The 23,100-nt window shown below is 43.7% G+C and overlaps 1 protein-coding gene across 1 annotated transcript in view; it reads left to right on the top strand.

The window, feature by feature from the left end:
- Positions 1–22,892, top strand: part of epha2b (eph receptor A2 b) — a 33,768-nt gene extending 10,876 nt beyond the window's left edge. Inside the window, exons 4-17 of the mRNA XM_071348270.1 lie at positions 6,908–7,063; positions 7,303–7,662; positions 7,896–8,023; positions 8,319–8,490; positions 14,564–14,663; positions 15,266–15,321; positions 15,419–15,544; positions 16,224–16,409; positions 16,553–16,614; positions 16,753–16,962; positions 17,163–17,312; positions 18,112–18,305; positions 19,224–19,379; positions 20,671–22,892. Of these exons, the coding sequence (XP_071204371.1) occupies positions 6,908–7,063; positions 7,303–7,662; positions 7,896–8,023; positions 8,319–8,490; positions 14,564–14,663; positions 15,266–15,321; positions 15,419–15,544; positions 16,224–16,409; positions 16,553–16,614; positions 16,753–16,962; positions 17,163–17,312; positions 18,112–18,305; positions 19,224–19,379; positions 20,671–20,779 (2,165 nt within the window). The 3' untranslated portion in view covers positions 20,780–22,892. The remainder of the gene's footprint in view (positions 1–6,907; positions 7,064–7,302; positions 7,663–7,895; positions 8,024–8,318; positions 8,491–14,563; positions 14,664–15,265; positions 15,322–15,418; positions 15,545–16,223; positions 16,410–16,552; positions 16,615–16,752; positions 16,963–17,162; positions 17,313–18,111; positions 18,306–19,223; positions 19,380–20,670) is intronic.
- The last annotated feature ends 208 nt before the right edge of the window (positions 22,893–23,100 follow it).

The following is a 23,100-nucleotide window of genomic DNA, read 5'->3' as shown; positions in this document are numbered from 1 at the left end:
AATGAGGCTCAGTAGTGTGTGTGGCCTCCACGTGCCTGTATGACCTCCCTACAACGCCTGGGCATGCTCCTGATGAGGAGCATGCCCTGCCAACTCCTGGACAGTCTGTGGTGCAACGTGGCGTTGGTGGATGGAGCGAGACATGATGTCCCAGATGTGCTCAATTGGATTCAGGTCTGGGGAACGGGCGGGCCAGTCCATAGCATCAATGCCTTCCTCTTGCAGGAACTGCTGACACACTCCAGCCACACGAGGTCTAGCATTAGGAGGAACCCAGGGCCAACCGCACCAGCATATGGTCTCACAAGTGGTCTGAGGATCTCATCTCGGTACCTAATGGCAGTCAGGCTACCTCTGGCAAGCACATGGAGGGCTGTGCGGCCCCCCAAAGAAATGCCACCCCACACCATGACTGACCCACCGCCAAACCGGTCATGCTGGAGGATGTTGCAGGCAGCAGAACGTTCTCCACGGCGTCTCCAGACTCTGTCACGTCTGTCACATGTGCTCAGTGTGAACCTGCTTTCATCTGTGAAGAGCACAGGGCGCCAGTGGCGAATTTGCCAATCTTGGTGTTCTCTGGCAAATGCCAAACGTCCTGCACGGTGTTGGGCTGTAAGCACAACCCCCACCTGTGGACGTCGGGCCCTCATACCACCCTCATGGAGTCTGTTTCTGACTGTTTGAGCAGGCACATGCACATTTGTGGCCTGCTGGAGGTCATTTTGCAGGGCTCTGGCAGTGCTCCTCCTTGCACAAATGCGGAGGTAGCGGTCCTGCTGCTGGCTTGTTGCCCTCCTACGGCCTCCTCCACGTCTCCTGATGTACTGGCCTGTCTCTTGGTAGCGCCTCCATGCTCTGGACACTACGCTGACAGACACAGCAAACCTTCTTGCCACAGCTCGCATTGATGTGCCATCCTGGATGAGCTGCACTACCTGAGCCACTTGTGTGGATTGTAGACTCTGTCTCATGCTACCACTAGAGTGAAAGCACCACCAGCATTCAAAAGTGATCAAAACATCAGCCAGGAAGCATAGGAACTGAGAAGTGGTCTGTGGTCACCACCTGCAGAACCACTCCTTTATTGGGGGTGTCTTGCTAATTGCCTATAATTTCCACCTGTTGTCTATTCCATTTGCACAACAGCATGTGAAATTTATTGTCAATCAGTGTTTCTTCCTAAGTGGACAGTTTGATTTCACAGAAGTGTGATTGACTTGGAGTTACATTGTGTTGTTTAAGTGTTCCCTTTATTTTTTTGAGCAGTGTATATAAATGAAAAGTAACGTTCTCATCTTTGTCCACTAAAACTTGTCTCCAAGGACATTCCTCTTGTCGCCTTCTTTTCACAATACAGTTTTTCCTCTAACTTTTTTTTGTTTTATTTCAAAGAAAAAAGTTTCCCATCGTCAACAGTAGCCTGGGCCAAGGCTCCTTTCACTCGCTCTCCTCAGCAGCAGGCACGTGATGCGAGCAGCCAGAACCAGTTTCAGCTGGACATAAGCTATACATTTTATTGAGTTGCAGTTGGCTGAGACAGAGAACAAGCTTGCGCAGTTCTCATCACACAAACATTAACGGTCCAATCGGGTCCAGTCGGTAAATCAAATTAAGCATTTCTCGAACAGCAGCACACCATTTTTCAGCATCAGCATACAGGCCTAGTAATGTAGCACATCCATTGATGTGAATCTACTCCTTTCCCATTCACCCGGCTTGGGGAGAAAGGGGTGCTAATTGCACATCCAGACACCAGTGGCAATTATATCAGACCTGAGCCAGATCCGAGACAAAAGTCAGAATTTAGTACCCGGACCAACTCGGGTCCCAGGTCGGATCTCGGAATTTTGGGTCTGTTGAAACCGTGAAGACCTCTATTCTAGGCCCATGGGCCTCCCGTTGGGTGGTGTATTCTGGACTGCTTGTTGATTACAGAGTCTGCCTCTTAGTGTAAGGCCATCTCACCACAGCCCTGACCATACGCATTGCAGCCACTTTTTTCCCTGCCGCTGCTGTGCAAAAAGAGCATATTCTCCTCTATTCAGTTGCCATGTGGCATTTCTACTATTTGCAACAAGTGTTCCCCCCCCCTCTCTCTGGAGTTTAATGGCAAAGCATTCTCCTGCCTGCTGGTTGCTAGTGAAAGGAGATGCTAATGGGTTAGCTGGAAACCTTTGGTGAGGCTGGAAGGGAGTAGCAGGGAGGACAGAGGAATTTGGGGATTATGAGAGGGGAGGCAGAGGCCTATGAATTGGGGTTCGAGACAGCAGCTGTTTCGTTTGCCCACTCAATGCAATTCTCCTCTCGCTCGCCGTTTTTCTTCTTAAGTCTCCAGCAGGATTCGATACCCCTCTGTCTTTCTATCAATCTACTCCCCTTCTGTTTCTCTATCCCTCCATTTCTTTTTGGCGTTCGAGGTGGTGTTAATGAGTAGTCGTGAATGTTCTAGAAACAGCAAGCAGAGAAAGAGAGAAGGGTAACATGAAAGAATGAGCAACGTGCAGGCTGCATGCAGGACGTCATTCACAATCCAAATTCTTTTCATGCTAGGAATTTTCTCTCAAACAAAGATTGCACCATTGCCGCCCACGTTTACTGTAATGTATATCCTTTGTTCACCTCCTATTGCTGACAAATGGCTCGACTGCAACTTGGAGGCCCCAACGAGACAAAAGATGAATGGAGCAAACGAAGGGGAATGTCTCAGTCACTTGAGTTAATACCCTCGAAATAAATGAAACGCAGGCAGTTTCTTTCAGGCAAGCGTGAGGTTACTTGCAGTTTCCAAGTAAACTTCAGTCATACTTGACCACAACTAAGGCAGCAACTAAACAAAGCTGATATTTTTCTGAGAATAGACATCTGTTTCTTTCTCGACTTGTCCCTGTTGTCTTTTGGATGCAGACACTGAAACCATCTGTCATTTATTCTTGACATATTTCACCTTTCTCAGGTCAATCCTCAATTGCCTGTAATCTCTCTTTCATTTTAGCATTCTCTCGCTCACACACACACACACTCCAACTGTCCTTTTTTCTAACACCTTGTTACCTGGTACCTACTTTGCATACAGTCGCTCACATCAAACATATCATCCATCTACATGATATCATTCATCTATCCATCTGTCTTAAATTAGGGCCTCAGACTCTTCATGTCTGATAAAGCAATGAAGTCAACCTAGGTAAAGAGAGCTGGCTAAGGAAGAGCTGCTATTTGAAATTATTGGGACACAGCCCCGTACCGCAGGATCTGGAAATAGAAGAACCAAAGTAAGGTGTGTGTGTGTGTGGAGAAGAGAACAGTAATCCTTCCACTGAAGTCAGATTTCCTCTCCCAAGTGTGTGTGATCATGTAAGGGGATATAGCAAGGACATGACCAGCAGCCATTGGAATGTTTTTGGCGCGTTTAAGGGTGGCCTTCTCATTTTCACTTTCCTCCATGAGACCCTCAGAGATTTCACGACGTCTTACTCTGATTCCCCTACTGTTGGTGCACAGCTGGAGCCTACCTGCAGTTCTCCCACTATATTCTCCCACGTGTGAAATCAGCAGACATCTAAGCGATACGGTTTCATATCTGCACAGGTGTCTTTTTAAAAGACGGCTGAATTATGCACATAATGGTTCCGCTCAGTTTTTCATTATCTATCTCTCTTTCTGCCTTTTCACACTTGATTCTGTCTTGCTCTCTGTTTTCTCTCGCGAAGTATTGATGGCTGACATACTGTCCTGGAATGTGGGACGACTAGTTATATTAGTTTAGAGCGATGGAGAGAGAAGGGGGATGGTTTAAAGGAAGTGTAGGAGTTCAAAGTACACTGAACAAGAATATAAATTCGCTTTCCAGGATAATACATCCACCTGACAGGTGTGGCATATCAAGAACCTGATTAAACAGCATGATCATTACACAATAAAAGGCCACCTTAAAATGTGCAGTTTTGTCACACAACACAATGCCACAGATGTCTCAAGTTTTGTTGGAGTGTGCAATTGGCATGCTAACTGCAGGAATGTCCACCAAAGATGTTCCCAGATAATTTAATGTTAATTTCTCTACCATAAGCCGCCTCCAAGGTCGTTTTAGAGAATTTGGCAGTACGTCCAACTGGCCTCACAACCGCAGACCACGTGTAACCACGCCAGCCCAGGACCTCCACATCCGGCTTCTTCACTTGCAGCATGGTCTGAGACAAGCCACCCGGACAACTGATGAAACTGTGGATTTGCACAAACTGTCAGAAAACGTCTCAGGGAAGCTCATCTGCGTGCTCGTCGTCCTCACCAGGGTTTTGACCTGACTGCAGTTTGGTGTCGTAACCAACTTCAGTCGGCAAATGCTCACCTTCGATGGCCACTGGCACGCTGGAGAAGTGTGTTCTTCATGGATGAATCACAGTTTCAGCCTTACTGGGCAAATGGCAGACAGTGTGTATGGCGTTGTGGGTGAGAGGTTTGCTAATGTCAACGTTGTGAACAGAATGTCTCATGGTGGCCATTTGGTTATGGTATGGGTAGGCATAAGCTATGGACAACGAGCCCAATTGCAGTTTATCGATGGCAATTTCAATGCAGAGATACCGTGACGAGATCCCGAGGTCCATTTGTCGTGCCCTTTATCCGCCGCCATCACCTCATGTTTCAGCATGATAATGCATGGTGCTAGGATCTGTACACAATTTCTGGAAGGTGAAAATGTCCCAGTTCTTCCATGGCCTGGATAGTCGCCATACATGTCACCCATTGAGCATGTTTTGGATGCTCTGGTTCGATGTGTAGGACAGCGTGTTCCAGTTCCCACCAATATCCAGCAAATTCGCACAGCCATTGAAGTGGGTCAACATTCCACAGGCCACAATCAAGTCTGATCAACTCTATGTGAATGTCTCGCTGCATGAGGCAAATGGTGGTCACACCAGATGCCGACTGGTTTTCTGATCCACGTCCCCTACTTTAAAAAAGTATATACAGTGGGGAGAACAAGTATTTGATACACTGCCGATTTTGCAGGTTTTCCTACTTACAAAGCATGTAGAGGTCTGTAATTTGTATCATCACTTCAACTGTGAGAGACGGAATCTAAAACAAAAATCCAGAAAATCACATTGTATGATTTTTAAGTAATTAATTTGCATTTTATTGCATGACATAAGTTTTTGATACATCAGAAAAGCAGAACTTAATATTTGGTACAGAAACCTTTGTTTGCAATTACAGAGATCATACGTTTCCTGTAGTTCTTGACCAGGTTTGCACACACTGCAGCAGGGATTTTGGCCCACTCCTCCATACAGACCTTCTCCAGATCCTTCAGGTTTCGGGGCTGTCGCTGGGCAATACGGACTTTCAGCTCCCTCCAAAGATTTTCTATTGGGTTCAGGTCTGGAGACTGGCTAGGCCACTCCAGGACCTTGAGATGCTTCTTACGGAGCCAGTCCTTAGTTGCCCTGGCTGTGTGTTTCGGGTCGTTGTCATGCTGGAAGACCCAGCCACGACCCATCTTCAATGCTCTTACTGAGGGAAGGAGGTTGTTGGCCAAGATCTCGCGATACATGGCCCATCCATCCTCCCCTCAATACGGTGCAGTCGTCCTGTCCCTTTTGCAGAAAGGCATCCCCAAAGAATGATGTTTCCACCTCCATGCTTCACGGTTGGGATGGTGTTCTTGGGGTTGTACTCATCCTTCTTCTTCCTCCAAACACGGCGAGTGGAGTTTAGACCAAAAAGCTCTATTTTTGTCTCTTCAGACCACATGACCTTCTCCCATTTCTCCTCTGGATCATCCAGATGGTCATTGGCAAACTTCAGACGGGCCTGGACATGCGCTGGCTTCAGCAGGGGGACCTTGGGTGTGCTGCAGGATTTTAATCCATGACGGCGTAGTGTGTTACTAATGGTTTTCTTTGAGACTGTGGTCCCAGCTCTCTTCAGGTCATTGACCAGGTCCTGCCGTGTAGTTCTGGGCTGATCCCTCACCTTCCTCATGATCATTGATGCCCCACAAGGTGAGATCTTGCATGGAGCCCCAGACCGAGGGTGATTGACCGTCATCTTGAACTTCTTCCATTTTCTAATAATTGCGCCAACAGTTGTTGCCTTCTCACCAAGCTGCTTGCCTATTGTCTTGTAGCCCATCCCAGCCTTGTGCAGGTCTACAATTTAACCCTGATGTCCTTACACAGCTCTCTGGTCTTGGCCATTGTGGAGAAGTTGGAGTCTGTTTGATTGAGTGTGTGGACAGGTGTCTTTTATACAGGTAACGAGTTCAAACAGGTGCAGTTAATACAGGTAATGAGTGGAGAACAGGAGGGCTTCTTAAAGAAAAACTAACAGGTCTGCGAGAGCCTGAATTCTTACTGGTTGGTAGGTGATCAAATACTTATGTCATGCAATAAAATGCAAATTAATTTCTTAAAAATCATACAATGTGATTTTCTGGATTTTTGTTTTAGATTCCGTCTCTCACAGTTGAAGTGTACCTATGATAAAAATTACAGACCTCTACATGCTTTGTAAGTAGGAAAACCTGCAAAATCGGCAGTGTATCAAATACTTGTTCTCCCCACTGTATATATCTGTGACGAACAGATGCATATCTGTATTCCCAGTCATGTGAAATCCATAGATTAGAGCCTAATCTGCACCAAAACTCCTCCTCGGATGTAGGAAAACACTGTATTAGTCATCTACGTAACAATGTTGTGTTTGCGTCCCAAATAGCACCCTATTCCCTTAGTGCGCTACTTTTGACCAGGGCCCATAGGACAGTGCATTATATAGGGAATAGGGTGCCATTTGGGTCATAGCATGTTGTCCTTGCCATATTTTCATTTGCAGTTTCTCAACTAGTTCCCCTCAGGTCCCCATGAAAGTCTCCCCTATCTGTGTGTTGTGTTTTCAGATTGTCAGCCAGGCTTCTTCAAAGAGTTTGTGTCCAACAACCAATGCGAGCTTTGTCCTGTTAACACCAAGCTGCTGAGCTCCGGGGCACTGCTCTGTCCGTGTGCAGAAGACTTCTATCGTGCTCCCGATGATCCAACTACAGGGCCCTGCTCAGGTGAGGAGGACATTTTGGAAATTTACTTTTAATGCACTGTCAGCATTGGTGGATCCTACACTGAAAACAAATTAGAGATTTGCTTTTCATTGTGCACAAAGTGCTCTCTTGACCAAAGAATTATGACACTAAAAAGATTAGAATGACCCAGAATGCTACAGTTTTTAACATAATGTTAATGACGACATTAATCATACATGAACTAACATGCTTCTATTTTCCTGCTCTTGTTTCCTCAGGCCTGCCCTCAGCACCGCGAGAACTGGTCGCCACGACCACCCAGCTGGCGGCGGGCAAGCTGCAGCTGTCATGGAGTCCGCCGGAGGACACGGGCGGCCGCAGTGACATCAGCTACAGCGTGGAGTGCCGTCGCTGCGAGGGCACCGCGTGCCAGCCATGCGGGAAGAAGGTGCGCCTCGAGCCGGCCAGCTCAGGCCTGATGGACACCAAGGTGGCAGTGAGCGAGCTGGAGCCCCACCTCAACTACACGTTCACCGTGGAGGCCCACAGCGGAGTGTCGCTGTTCGCCAGCCAGGGGGCGCCACGCTCCAACAGGCCCCCATCCACCAGCATATTGACCACTGCCCTGCACTACACAGGTGGGTCACTGTACTTGGGGGTAATAGGGGTGGTGGTGGTAGTTATTATTGGTGGTAGTTATTATTATTATGCATGATCTAAAATGTAGTTGTATGGCCTTATATAAGCACGATCCCTAAATACTCCATCAAACATAATGCAGTGAAAGCATTTCAAAAGCTCTTGGTTGGAACTTGTGAAGGACATTGCACAGTCTCCAAAATTGTTAACATCTCCCCTCCTCCCTCCTCAGACCCGCCCAAAGTGACGTCCATGCGTCTGGACGAGCGGAGCCTCACCAGCGTTTCCCTGTCCTGGGCTGTAGCGCCCCGCAGGCCCATGCCCCAGCCCACCCGCTACAAACTCACTTACCGCAAGAAGGTACAGTAAACCATCCACGCCAAACTAGCTGCTGAAAATGTTTGCAATGTTCTATTTGGATATGTCTTTTGATACATAATATAACTTAAAAATGGAATTTTGTGGTAGTGCATGAAGGGGGGAAAAAAGAAAGAAAGAAATGAGAGGGGTTTCGGGGTTGACAAACACCACAGGGGGAGCAATACCGCATAACAAAACAGTGTACCTTATTATTATGATTCCTTACCGAAAGGCATGTTGGTTCACTGTGTTCTCATCTTTCAATTCCCCCCCCCCCCTTCTCCAACTCTACCAGGATGACAATCTAGATGTGACCACGTACACTGTTCTGATTCTGGAGAAGAGATCTGTGCAGATCAGTGACTTGTCCCCAGGCACAGCCTACCTATTCAGGGTACAGGCCCTGAGCCCCGAGGGCAGCCCTGGAGGATCCAGCATAGAGGATGAATTTGAGACCCTGACTGAAGGTAAGGAAGACAGCCATATATCAGGTTAATAAGAAGAATGGAGAATGAAGGGATGCTACAGCCCCATACCCCAGGGCCCTGAAATGGAAGAACCAGTGTGTGAGATGGTGGACCAAACCTGACGTAATTTAGAATTAAATTAAGATAAATAAATTCACACTAAATAAATGGGCAAGGGAATACAGAAATACTGACATGCATTCGTTTTCTATACATATCTATATATATTTATTTTTTGTATACAGTTGAAGTCGGAAGTTTACATACACTTAGGTTGGAGTCATTAAAACTTGTTTTTCAACCAATCCACAAATCTCTTGTTAACAAACTATAGTTTTGGCAAGTCGGTTAGGACATCTACTTTGTGCATGACACAAGTAATTTTTCCAACAATTGTTTACTGATTATTTCACTTATAATTCACTATCACAATTCCAGTGGGTCAGAAGTTTACGTATATTAAGCTGACTGTGCCTTTAAACAGCTTGGAAAATTCCAGAAAATGATGTCATGGCTTTAGAAGCTTCTGATAGGCTAATTGACATAATTTGAGTCAATTGGAGGTGTACCTGTGGATGTATTTCAAGGCCTACCTTCAAGCTCAGTGCCTCTTTGCTTGACATCATGGGGAAATCAGCCAAGACCTCAGGGGAAAAAATGTATACCTCCATAAGTCTGATTCATCCTTGGGAGCAATTTCCAGACGCCCGAAGGTACCACATCTGTACAAACAATAGTACGCAAGGGACCATGGGACCACGCAGCCGTCATTCCGCTCAGGAAGGAGACGCGTTCTGTCTCCTAGAGATGAATGTACTTTGGTGTGAAAGTGCAAATAAATCCCAGAAAAACAGCAAAGGACCTTGTGAAGATGCTGGAGGAAACAGGTACCAAAGTATCTATATCCACAGGAAAATGAGTCCTATATCAACATAACCTGAAAGGCCGCTCAGCAAGGAAGAAGTGACTGCTCCAAAACCGCCATAAAAAAAAAAGCCAGACTACGGTTTGCAACTGCACATGGAGACAAAGATCATACTTTTTGGAGAAATGTCCTCTAGTCTGATGAAACAAAAATAGATTGGTTTGGCCATAATGACTATCGTTATGTATGGAAGAAAAAGGGGTAGTCTTGCAAGCGCGAAGAACACCATGCCAACCGTGAGGCACGGGGGTGGCAGCATCATGTTGTGGGGGTGCTTTGCTGCAGGAGGGACTGGTGCACTTCACAAAATAGATGGCATCATGAGGTAGGAAAATTATGTGGATATATTAAAGCAACATCTCAAGACATCAGTCAGGAAGTTCAGGCTTGGTCGCAAATGGGTCTTTCAAATGGACAATGGCCCCAAGCATACTTCCAAAGTTGTGGCAAAATGGCTTAAGGACAACAAAGTGAAGGTATTGGAGTGGCCATCACAAAGCCCTGACCTCAATCCTATAGAAAATTTGTGGTCAGAACTGAAAAAGCGTGTGCGAGAAAGGAGGCCTACAAACCTGACTCGGTTACACCAGCTCTGTCAGGAGGAATGGGCCAAAATGCACCCAATTTAGGCTACCCGAAACGTTTGACCTAAGTTAAACAATGTAAAGGCAATGCTACCAAATACTAATTGAGTGTATGTAAACGTCTGACCCACTGGGAATGTGATGAAAGAAATAGAAGTTTAAATAAATACATTTGCTCTACTATTATTCTGACATTTCACATTCTTAAAATAAAGTGGGGATCCTAACTGACCTAAGACAGGGAATTTTTACTAGGATTAAATGGCAGGAATTGTGAAAAACTGAGTTTAAATGTATTTGGCTAAAGTGTATGTAAACTTCCGACTTCGACTGTGTATGTGTGTATCTATAACGAGTAAAATAGTCATGTTTGTATGTGGCTGCTATGAAAGTGAACTGTGTTTGAGGGAAATCAGTGGTGTATTCATTCTGCCGAAAAAAAATTCTTAAATGGAAGCAAACAAAACAGGCATACCTGAATTTGTACAATAGAAACTTTCGTTTGCAACTGTTTGACTGATGGAAATTTTATACATGTACTTTCCTGAAAACGAATTTCTGTGTTATATTCATGTCCTGTTCTATAAACCAATTTCTGTGTTCATGCAAGTGGCTGACTGAATGAATCCTCACTATCAGTAGCTGCAATTTGGCAGTAAGACCAGACCTTGTTTTTAGAGCGAAAGTTTCAAGGTCTCAGCTTCGAGAGAAGAAGCCTCATGAGGTATTGGTCGGTCACATGAATGAAATGAAATGGTAACGATTAATTAATTATGCTAAATCATGCAAATATACCTTGTCTGTGTATAGCCGTAGATAAGACAACTGCTGGGACTGCCCAAGCAGAGCTCCTGATTGACATGTGTACTATGGTGCATTGAGTTGGTTGGAACCTTTCCAGCACGCTGACAAATAAAGGATGATTCAATTAAGATTGACTGAGTGTCCCTGTGTAAGAATTTCTACACAGACTAATGATTATACCCTAGATCAGCTAGATGCAGGCAATATTGTGCAAGGCGGTATTGAATGTGTTAATGTCTGTCACCTTCATTACTCAAATTTTTCCCTCGACCTGTGCACCTACGTTGTAAACTTTCATTAGGTTGTAGCAACCTCCATGATGGGTTTTGGGAATATTTGTGTATCATGTAGTAAACTAAAGCTATCGATGTTACATTGAACTGGGTGATTGGAATATGAATGACAGTCATCCAATATGCTGCAATAGAAATAAAGCCATGCTCAATTTTTATTTGATTGTTCTGCCTCATCTTAAACGGCACTGACCGCCACTGGTACTGTAGGCTGATACCTATGAATCTTGTGTCCATTAAATGGGGTAAGGCTGTACATTGCAATATGAATGTACAATACGCATAATGGACTGACTGGGGAGATGATTTCCCACAGTCAAAGCACTGCAATATGAGCTACAATGATAATATTTGGTCATCCCCCAAAATGTTGCCTTTGAAAGCCTTGATAGTTGCATCCTTACTCCGGAAACTGTCTGCTGATAGCTGACAACAGGGTTAGGCCAGCAGACTCACCTAGAGGAAAGGGGGATGGACACATGTTCGTTTTGATAAGTCTGGGAGACTCTTACAGGGAGGAGAGAACATGAGTACAGTAAATCCAATCCAACCAGTGGCTATGTGTAATATGTCATCACACAGGCAGAATGCTAGACAATTCTGTCTCTAGCACCTGGAGAGAGATGGATAGAGGTAGTCAGTGCTAGAAAGAGAGAAACCCCCGACCTCCCACTGGCCCAGGGCCTCGTATTGTGCAATGTAAAGGAAAACAATATCATGACTTACTGACAGTGCTGCATGTTCCTGCTGGTAGCAGGCCTGAACATGAATGCAGAGGAACTCTGGAGCTCTGTCAGAGTGACCATCGGTTTCTTGGTCACCTCCCCCGATTGCTCAGTTTGGCCGGGCGGCCAGCTCTAGGAGTCTTGGTGGTTCCAAACTTCTTCCATTTAAGAATGATGGAGGCCACTGTGTTCTTGGGAGACTTTCAATGCTGCAGATTTTTTTGGGTACCCTTCTCCAGATCTGTGCCTCAAAGCAATCCTGTCTAGGAGCTCTACGGACAATTCCTTCGACCTCATGGCTTGGTTTTTGCTCTGACATGTACGGTCAACTCTGGGACCTTATATAGACAGGTGTGTGTGCCTTTCCAAATCATGTCCAATCAATTGAATTTACCACAGGTGGTAAATTTAATCAACCAAGCACTGTATGTACTTAACAATAGATTTGATTTAAAAGTATGCATGCCATTTTGTGATAACGGCTATGAAAAATGACATGGCATACATGTGAATTTATAGCTAGCTAAGATATTATTTCATGTTAAGGCACCCCATCTCACTAACAATTGCTAAGGAGAACAGCAAATTACACTGTTGTGGCTAATCAGTATTGTGGCTAGCTTCACATAGGTGACTTATTCCATCATGACAACATGCTCCTCCTTATTTGACTGTAGTTAGCTAGCTTATTAAGAATACACTTGCTTAAGTGATCTAGTTTTAACGTGAGCTAGTCAACATGCATTGCGTATGTCATGCCACGATCCTGCTTGCTTTACATCTGACAGATATTTAGTTACCATAGCTAGCTAGCTAAGAATGGTTTATGATAATTGCAGTTTAGTTCATTATCTAGCTAGCTAAGTGTAAAACTGAGTCTGGTTGTAAAACGCAGCTAGCTAGCTAGCCAACTCGACTTTATCAGTTGTAGCCAAGCTTGCTAGCTTGATACTCAGTAATGTTAGCTTACCATGCTGTTCTGGCCAACTGGACATTCCTCTCGCCCATCGCGTTCAACTCCTCCTTGCCTACTCCCGTCTCTTGGTCTTCTTCTAGGTTCAAAACTATATGGCTGTAGTCCGGTGGCTTATTGTCAAAAGCAACCCACTACTAACACAGGCACCTGGTACAGGAAGGCAGCCAATGGCTCAGTGTTTCAAAACTGTTCACCTGTTTCTATGTCGAGCAAGGACAATGTTCCATTAGTTATTTTTGTGTGTTTTTATGATGCGCGTGCGGCGCAGCATATAATTAAGCAATAAGGCCCAAGGACGTGTGGTATATTGCCAATATACCATGGCTAAGGGCTGTTTTTAGCACGACGCAACATGGAGTGCCTGGACACAGCCCTTCGCCGTGGTATATTGGCCATATATCACGAACCCCTAAGGTGCCTTATTGCTATTATAAACTGGTTACCAACGTAATTAGAGCAGTAAAAATAAATGTATCACCCGTGGAATACTGTCTGATATACCATTGGCTTTCAGACAATCAGAATTCAGGTCTCAAACCACCCAGTTTATAATAGATTTTATCTCAAATTTCCTTACAAAAAGTGACAACATATTGATGAATACACATGCCGAGATAATTCGTTCACGCAGACCGCGTCTCACAAAGACCTGGCGATTGGAACCAAAAATCTCCAATTTGGACTCCAACCCAAAGGGCAAATTTCCGCCGGTCTAATGTCCATTGCTCGTATTTCTTGGCCCAAGCAAGTCTCTTCTTATTCTTATTGGTGTCCTTTTAGTAGTGTTTTCTTTGCAGCAATTCAAACATGAAGGCCTGATTCACACAGTCTCCTCTGAACAGTTGATGTTGAGATGTGTCTGTTACTTGAACTCTGTGAAGCATTTATTTGGGCTGCAATTTCTGAGGCTGGTAACTCTAATGAACTCATCCTCTGCAGCAGAGGTAACTCTGGGTCTTCCTTTCCTGTGGCGGTCCTCATGAGTACCAGTTTCATCATAGCGCTTGATGGTTTTTGCGACTGCACTTGAATAAACTTTAAAAGTTATTGACATTTTCCATATTGACTGACCTTCGTCTTAAAGTAATGATGGACTGTCGTTTCTCTTTGCTTATTTGAGCTGTTCTTGCCATAGTATGTTATTTTACCAAATAGGGCTATCTTCTGTATACCACCCCTACCTTGTCACAACACAACTGATTGGCTCAAATGCCTTAAGAATAAAATAAATTCCACCAATTAACTTTTAAGAAGGCATACTTGTTAATTGAAATGCATTCCAGGTGACTACCTCATGAAGCTGGTTGAGAGAATGCCAAGTATGTGCAAAGCTGTCATCAAGGCAAAGGGTGGCTATTTGAAGAATCTCAAATATAAAATATATTTAGATTTTAAACACTTTTTTGGTTACTACATGATTCCATATGTGTTATTTCATAGTTTTGATGTCTTCACTATTATTCTACAATAGTAAAAATCAAAGATAAACCTTGAATGAGTTTGCTTGACCACCACCTCATATTGGAGGAAGAAATACAATAACATAAATAAAATTAAAGTGGGATTAATTATTTAAATAATTGTCTGTGTGCAATCATTCATCCATTTATTTATCTATTTGTGTATTTATTTATTTGTGCATTTAATTATTCACTTAATTCTAATTAAGGCAGCTTTTGTCCGTGTGTGTGTGTTAAAATCAGTGGTGCAGCTGTGTGTGTCAGTGTGTTACCATTGTGTAAGTGTTTGTTGTTGTTGTGCCACAGTGCCACTGTCCCAGAGCAACACTGGGGTCATATTCGGAGCAGCAGTTGGCGGAGCGGCCATGTTGATGATTGTGGTGGTCGTCCTGCTCATACGCAAACGGTCAGCAATAACCTCCTTTTCCCCCCTCTGCCCCTCGTCCTTTTTTAAAGCACATTCATAACACCCCTTCACTGGTTTCCTTTGTCAATGTTCTCTTTCCTTTGTCAATGCTTCAAATGGCCTTTCTTTCCTTTTAGCCACATCTCCACCCCTCTCTCCCCTTTTACTTTTGCTACTCTCACTCTATCTGTTATCCAGCACTCACTAGGGGAGAATTAGTGTTGAGTGTGGCTTGTCATTGCTCAGTGAGTGTACTCTAACAAGTAGTTGATTTAAATTGAAGCGGGCCCAAGTGGCACATTGTTTTAGGATAAGAGCTGGTCGGCTCTTTCTGTAGAAGCTAGAGGTGACCCTGCTCCTTCAGCACAGCAGCACAACGCCGTCTCTGTCTGTGTCCGTCAGGTCTGTCTCTGACACAGCTTAGCAAACACAGACAGGCTCCAGTCTTTTATCAAAGTGTTCCCTCTGTGAATCGAGGTGGCACACACCAATGACTTAGGCGCCTTTTGAAACTAGCTGGAAATGAAAGGATAAAAAGAGAATCTGACCATTTTTGGGTTTTGAAGTGAGATAATTACTTATGTTTCTTTTCTGTTATTCAGGAGAAGGCGATCTCATACAAGACAAGGACCAGAGGATACTTACTTCTCTAGCTCAGGTAGACAAAATAAAATAAGTACCCCCCCCCCCCCTGTGTCTGTCATGTATTTGTATCGTTCTTTCAATAATGACCATCTATTCGTATTCTTCTCCAGAGCAACTGAAGCCGCTGAAGACCTACGTGGATCCGCACACATACGAGGACCCCAACATGGCCATCCTCAAGTTTGCCAGCGAGATCCATCCCAGCCATGTGACCAAGCAGAAAGTGATTGGAGCAGGTGAGTGAGAACCCAGTTAAAACAATGTGCTTAGGACAAAGGTGTTAAAGGGTTTTTCAATCCCGTAAATCTGTTTATTTTCAGTTGCATTAGTGGTAGACCATCCAGATTAGTATCAATGGATTAAGTCCTCACCCTGCATGTTTAGACATAATTCGGTGTGGCAGTTGCTTGGCTTCGGGGACCAGTGCTTTGTTTCAAAAGACCCAAATCCGCAATAATAATTAAGATAAACAGAAGTATCTGGACCAAAAAACTGAGTATTTAAGAGGCTATACTATACCTCCTTGGGCCCAAACTGCTACTTCTCAGATGATGGGTTTATTGCAGTGTGACCACATCTGCCCTCTGAACCCCCCCCCCATTCCCACGACTGTGCTCGGCCCTCCCCTGTGTGACAGCTGATTCCCATGCTCCCAAACACGCAACAGGCGTCAACCGATGGGAGACGGAGACTCCGATTTATTTTTTTACACAATCCCACAATAACACACCTCTGTGAAAGTACCCGGGGCAAAACCGCTCATGACCCCTTCCTTGTTTACTTTACCCTTAACTAATTTCCCAAACGCCTGAGACTTGAGAAACACTGCAAGCCACATCCCTATAATGGATAGTGCTTGAAATATTGCTCAATCTTGTCATTGGGTTTTAAAACCATTTTCCTCAACGCCTCTAGGGGAGTTTGGAGAGGTGTACCGTGGTATTCTGAAAGCGCCGGGGCGGAAGGAGGGGGCGGTGGCCATTAAGACGCTGAAGCCGGGCTACTCAGAGAAGCAGAGGCAGGACTTCCTGTCAGAAGCGAGCATCATGGGACAGTTCTCCCACCAGAATATAATTCGCCTGGAGGGAGTCGTCACCAAATGTAAGAAGGCTCTGTTAGCCTAGTACCTGTATTCTCCTGTGAAGCATTCACTTTACCTGTCTATATATAAATTCTATATGTATATATTTCCTGTCTGTTTTGTGCAGTAGTTAACAGTATTTATGCCCTTTTTTTGGTTTCAGTCAAGCATGCCATGATTGTGACTGAGTATATGGAGAACGGCGCACTGGACAAGTACCTGAAGGTGACTAGGCCTACAGTACATCGTATGCAAGTTACCTTTATAAGTGAAAGACAATGACCTATTACAGTTCAAGTTACCACAGCTTCAAAATATTTCTCTCTAACAGTATGTGTGTGTTACAATGTGTTTCCCCTTCAGGATCGTGATGGCGAGATGCCCTCCTTCCAGCTGGTGGGCATGATGCATGGCATCGCCGCTGGCATGAAGTACCTGTCTGACATGAGCTACGTTCACCGGGACCTGGCTGCCCGCAACATCCTGGTCAACAACAACCTGGAGTGTAAGGTGTCTGACTTCGGCCTGTCCCGAGTGCTGGAGGACGACCCTGAGGGCACCTACACCACCAGTGTGAGTTAACATTGCATGTTACAACGGTTGGCTTTACTCAGCTCTTGCTAACACCTTTGCCTTGTTAGCACTGTATTTCAGTGTAAACTGCTTATAGAGGACTGTCATTGAATTCAATGTACCTTAATTGAATTGAACAAAACAATGTATTTTTTGGGCTCTGACCTGAGTGTATTGTAAACTTGTTTCCCCTCCAACAGGGTGGTAAGATCCCCATCCGCTGGACAGCCCCAGAGGCCATTGCCTACAGGAAATTCACCTCGGCCAGCGACGTGTGGAGCTTCGGCATCGTCATGTGGGAAGTCATGGCCTTTGGCGAGCGGCCCTACTGGGACATGAGCAACTGCGAGGTACACTACAATGCTAATGCTAACGAAGCCAAACAAGGCAGGAAGCCTTATAGTTCCAATTAGAGCCACACTGCTAACACTAACGTAAACCAATGGAAATCAATGAAATAATAGCTAACGGGAATGCTAGTGCCAACTATCATAACAGCTCAGTGAACCTCAATTCAAGTGTAGGATCTCAAAGTGCACTGCCGCACTTCACGTAGTCAATTAGCTATTAGATACAGAGGTACCATACTCTGGAATTATCTTCACATTGCCAAAACATCATCATCCCTCAGTAACTTGAAGCGAAGACTGGGGGTCAGCCTGATGAAACAAACTACTCAGTAATCTCCTCCATATAGCCTGACGCTCACACACTCACATGCGCGCACACACATTTACTTTTGATACTTAAGTATATTTAAAACCAAATACTTTTGGACTTTTACTCAAGTAGTATTTTTTGGGGTGACTTTCACTTTTACTTTAGTCATTTTTCTATTACTGTATCTTTTACTTATTGGGTACTTTTTCCACCACTGGTTTAATTTAAAAAAAATTTTTTTAATGGATTACTAATCAATTAATACATTTATAATTAGTAGGTTTTGTTATCCCTTTTAACAAACCTTTTATATTTGTGTACTAATGTATCGTATATAGTTTTGTGGTGTGGTTTTCATATCAGCCCTTGGGCTTCCAACCACACCTGCACACCGTTAATAAAAATAAAAATAAATTCTGTATTGTTGTCTATTACTTGTTTTCTTTGGTGCGAATAAACTAAACTAAACCTCTAGCCTCTGTTTGTCAGGTGATGAAGGCCATCAACGAGGCGTTCAGGCTGCCAGCGCCCATGGACTGCCCATCAGCCGTCTACCAGCTCATGCTGCAGTGCTGGCTGCAGGACCGCTCCAAGAGGCCCCGTTTCCCGGACATCGTCAGCCTGCTGGACAAGCTGCTCAGGAGCCCAGAGTCCTTGAAGGCTATCGCAGACTTCGACCCCCGGTATGAGTACTCTCTAGATGGAAATTACACAGCAAAGTATATCCATGAAACGGTGAAACCAAGTGGAGCACAAGAAAAAGCAAATTATTAGGAGGTTAATGTGGCAGCATAATGTGTGCATAGTAATCATTTGTTGGGTGCTTATATTTGTCCAATTTCACACATGTACAAGTGTGTATTAACACTCCTCTGTGAATTGGAAATGTGTTTGTTGCATATCCCATTAGCCCTACTTTGGGCTCCCGAGTGGCGCAGCGGTCTAAGGCACTACATCTCAGTGCAAGAGGCATCACTATAGTACCTGGTTCGAATCCAGGCTGTATCACATCTGGACGTTATTGGGAGTCCCATAGGGATAAGAATTCTTATTTACAATGACACAATTGGCCCAGCGTTGTCGGGGTTTGGCCGAATTGTGCCCCGACGACGCTGGGCCGAATTGTGCGCCGCCCTATAGGACTCCCAATCCCAGCCGGATGTGATACAGCCTGGATTCGAACCAGGTACCATAGTGATGCCTCTTGCACTGAGATGTAGTGCCTTACAAAGTTCTGTTGCCTAGTTAGATAAAGGTTAAATAAAAATAAAATAAAAAATCAACGGCAACTCTGGAGCAATTGGGGTTAAGTGCCTTGCTCAAGGGCATATCGACAGGTTTTTCACCTTGTCTGCTCGGGATTTGAATTAGCGACCTTTAACCACTATGCTACTTGATGTCTCTGTATGTGTGCTGGTGTCTGAACATGTTTTAGACACAAAAGACAAAGATCTGTCAGGTTTTTTTGTCATTTACCCCATAGCTGCACCAACCGGTTTTTAGCTCACCGTTTCCTCGCTGGGTAATCACAGTCGTCTCTGTCTATTGTCGGGCAGCTGGTGATGATGATCGCTCATTCTGCCCTACTTTCCCTCCTCCAGCGTATCCATCCGCCTGCCCAGCACAAGTGGTTCGGACGGCTCACCCTTCAGGTCGGTGTCAGAGTGGCTGGAGTCCATCAAGATGAGCCAGTACAGTGAGAACTTCACCTGCGCTGGAGTGGTCACCATGGACCAGGTGCTGCAGATGAAGAATGTGTGAGTAGTGTTTTTTTTAAAGCTTTTTATTAGATTTTTGTGGGACATTCTGTCTGTTACTTAATGAGATGATGTTCAACAAAACAATTGATCACAAACAAGACAAATCTAAGATTGGATGAGAGTATAGGAATATATTAAATAGAGATGTATACACTATTTGCACAATGTCGAACAACTGGTTCCAAAGCTAAGTCCTTAGTTTTCCAAGTGTTTGGGGGTTTTGATTTTGAAAAAGGAGCTTTCGACAGCCAGAGAACCGTTTATGGACAATATAAACTCGGGCCTCTCTACAACTCAAGAAAACTAGTGAGATGGAAAAAATAATGGAGTGCGAGAAAGAGCAGGCTCATTTGCGGTGGCCTTGTGGTGGTGACTTGTGATTTGCTCACTCCCCTCTCTTTCTCCCTCCCTTCCTTTTTTTCAATTATTCCTCCATCCCTCCTTCGCCCACACCAGCAGCCCAGGGCAGCACTTCTGCAGCAGCCTGAAACCGCTGGTCCTGGCTGTGTAGGGCAAAGGCCCTCATGGCTTATGCAACATGAAAGGAAAGGAGGATAAGAAGAGAGGACAGCCACTACACTAGAAGGGGCAATGTGGAGATAAGGGAAATTAAGAAAGCGTAGCACATTTGTGGATAGGGAGAGGACTTTGGACCAACGCACAACCCAAAAAATGAACAAAATATCCAGACGAAGGCACTGTAACCAGAAATATATCACTCATTCAATAAACACAGTATCTGGGAGGTAGATTATCTACCGACGAGGCTTTCCTTTTAATCCTAAGAAAAAGCCCTGTGCGGAAACGGGAAACCTCTTTTGAAGTGTGTGTCATATTCCATGGTGAGATTTTACGGTCCCATGCTCCTTCTCTTGTCATCTGGAAGCACTCGACTGAACTATTTACGACACTCCCTCTGCTCGACAGGCAACTGATTCATGGGCGAGATGGAGAATCCTCATTAACTAATTAAGACTGCAATTAAACCTGGAAATGAGGGACTTGGATGTGGCACGCCTTCACCAGATTCTGTCACGTGTGCCTGTCTGAGGGGTTTGCCTCATGTTTGCCCTGTCTTGAAAATGAGAAACTGTCCTCCTGGCTAGTCCCAAGAGGTTATTTTCAAAAGCTTTGCTTTCACATCCAGTTTCATATATATTACCTAAAGGAAGGGAACACTGAAGAAATTAGTTTGAAGGGAATCCAAACCAGGTCAAGGTGTGAATTCCTCCGTTGCTATCCAGTGGCTCTATATCTGAATTGCTTTCTTGTGCTTTCTTTTTCACAGGGATATCAAGAACATTGGCGTAAGACTGCCCGGCCACCTGAAGAGAATTGCATACAGCATCCTGGGCTTGAAAGACCAGACCAGCACCCTGAGTGTATTTGCAGTGTGACCCAATGCTAGTGGTGCAGGAATATGAGTTGGGCAGCACTCTGACTGAACTTTGAACTCTGTGTTGGACTGGAGCGGAGCTGCGGGGACGGCTTTGGACAGACAAACAGAACTTCTTAGGGGCATGGTCTAGCCAAAAGAGACTGAAAATACTGTACAATCTTAAAGATTTCTAACAGACTTGTTAAGCGTATCTAAAAACAAAAAAGGAATGGAGTATTTTTACAACAATAGATGTATTGATTAGACTGTGTATATTATATACTGTATATATGTTGTATTATCCATGTCAGTTGTACAGATACATTTCAATCCCCAATCTTTGTTAATATTTTGTTTGCATGCTTCCCCTCTCTCCCCGGAAACTAATCAAGTGATAGAAGTCTTGGAATAGCTTGTTCCGAGGTTGTCTCTTGTTTCCATAGCAACTAATATTGAGAAGAGGAAATTAAGAAGTCACAAAACCACTTACACCAAAGCAATTATTTGTGTGAAGTGGACTGCTGTGGCTTTTTGGCTATGAGTCTGGCGGTGTTGGTGCCAGTGAAATGCATTGTGGTCCATGTAATCTCTTGCTAAACTAATGAGAATAGACTCGAAGCAGAGAGTGGACATGAATGGGCCTGGGCAGGACGTATGTTAACATGATGGTGCATTTGTGTATGCCACAGTCTTGAGGTTATTGTCTTAGTCCAGTTTGGGATGTTGTTGGCTACTGTTGTGCCTTATCTGGGCTTGATTTAGATGTTAAGCTATGATATGAATTTGAGTTTATATGAAAATAACGTGAAAAGATATGAGGTACTCATCATGTTCAGTTTAACTGGCCGCAAAAGCTTGTGTTAATTGATTGGGATCAAGAACATCACTTATATTGAAGCACTTAAATAAGTAACAACTGGGTTGAGTTGTCTCATCTAAAACATCTATCTTGCCGTTATTATTATCATCATGCCATAGGAAGATCATTTGAAATAAAATGAGGCAGCTGAAAGAATTTGTTAAATTTGGGTCGTTCCACGAAATGAGCTCCTTTTCGTCCCTTTGATATTTTAAGTACACATTGTGCACAAATAAAAAGCATGTTATATTTAATATAGACCACATGGAAAATACAACAAATCAGATTTTTTATGTGACTGAATACTTGCTAAAGTGCCAAAATGCATCATTTTGACAAGTCCCTCAGTTTATCCTCTTTGACTCCCTAGGAAGATTTTAACCCCAACATTTGTCCAAATGTTCACCATCATTGTAAGCCCTAGTTATTTTGTGGCTTTGACAGTCATTTCTGAAGATTATTATTTATTTAATGTCAGTGATTTCATAACTTAAAAAAAAAAAATTAAACACCTGTACCTTATTTTATGGTCAACCCTGTTATGTGAAATTAACTCTCGTTTTAATATGGTGAAACTATTCCATGTCGGAAAAAATTGTTTCAGAAGAGACATTGAACATTTAATAGTAAAATCTGAAAGCAGGTGAGCTAGTTCTACTCATTTTGGACGTTTTGTGTTGGAAAACTGAGTGGGTCGAGTATAACACGTCAACCCCGTTACCCATGGATAGACAGGCTAGAAATCTTTTAACAATTTCATTGTTTGTGAAACTTGCATTCAATTGCCACTGCTGCACACAAGCTTCCATTCCCTCTGTCACAAGGGGATTTATGGCTGCTTTAAGATTAAGTCGTCAACCCTGTTACTTTATTTGGCACTTAATAAGCAGTTACTATAGTATTTTTTTTAAATTTAACCTCAGATGGGGATTTTAAAAAATATATATTTATAATTTGAACATGTGCTCTTTATGACAGAATGTTATAATTATGTGAAATAAAACGTTTATTTTCACCAAGTTACTTTACTCAAAAGGTACCTATTTGGTGGAACGACCCATTTATGATGGATTTAATTTTGAAAGGTATTGTGTCAAGCTTTATCAAGTCAGGATTACATGCCTTTTTTTCAAAGTTGGTTGAAAATACAAATGCCCAACATTTTTTTATTAAATAGATGATTTAGGATTAGAAATGCTTGTTGCGATGATTTCAGAGAATGTAAAGTGTAGTTTGATATGCAATTTCAATCTGACAGTAAAAGTATTTTTTTTAAATCACAACTTAGATTTACCATTCTTTTCTTGTTCTAATTGCTTTATCCATATTTCTTATTTGGTGTTTAGTAACAAGTGTTTTATGGGATGAAACAATTTGCTTTGAGAATGCAGATACCATTACACTCAGTGTATTATTTTTCCTCTCAATGCATTTCATTGATAAAGTGCTTGTTTCTGGTAATGCCAAGAAAGTATCAGTTT

This window comes from Salvelinus alpinus, chromosome 17 (genome assembly GCF_045679555.1).
Source record: "Salvelinus alpinus chromosome 17, SLU_Salpinus.1, whole genome shotgun sequence".
Taxonomy (NCBI): Eukaryota; Metazoa; Chordata; class Actinopteri; order Salmoniformes; family Salmonidae; genus Salvelinus; species Salvelinus alpinus.
The sequence above is the reverse complement of the archived record's forward strand: the minus strand, read 5'-3'. Positions and strand labels throughout refer to the sequence as shown.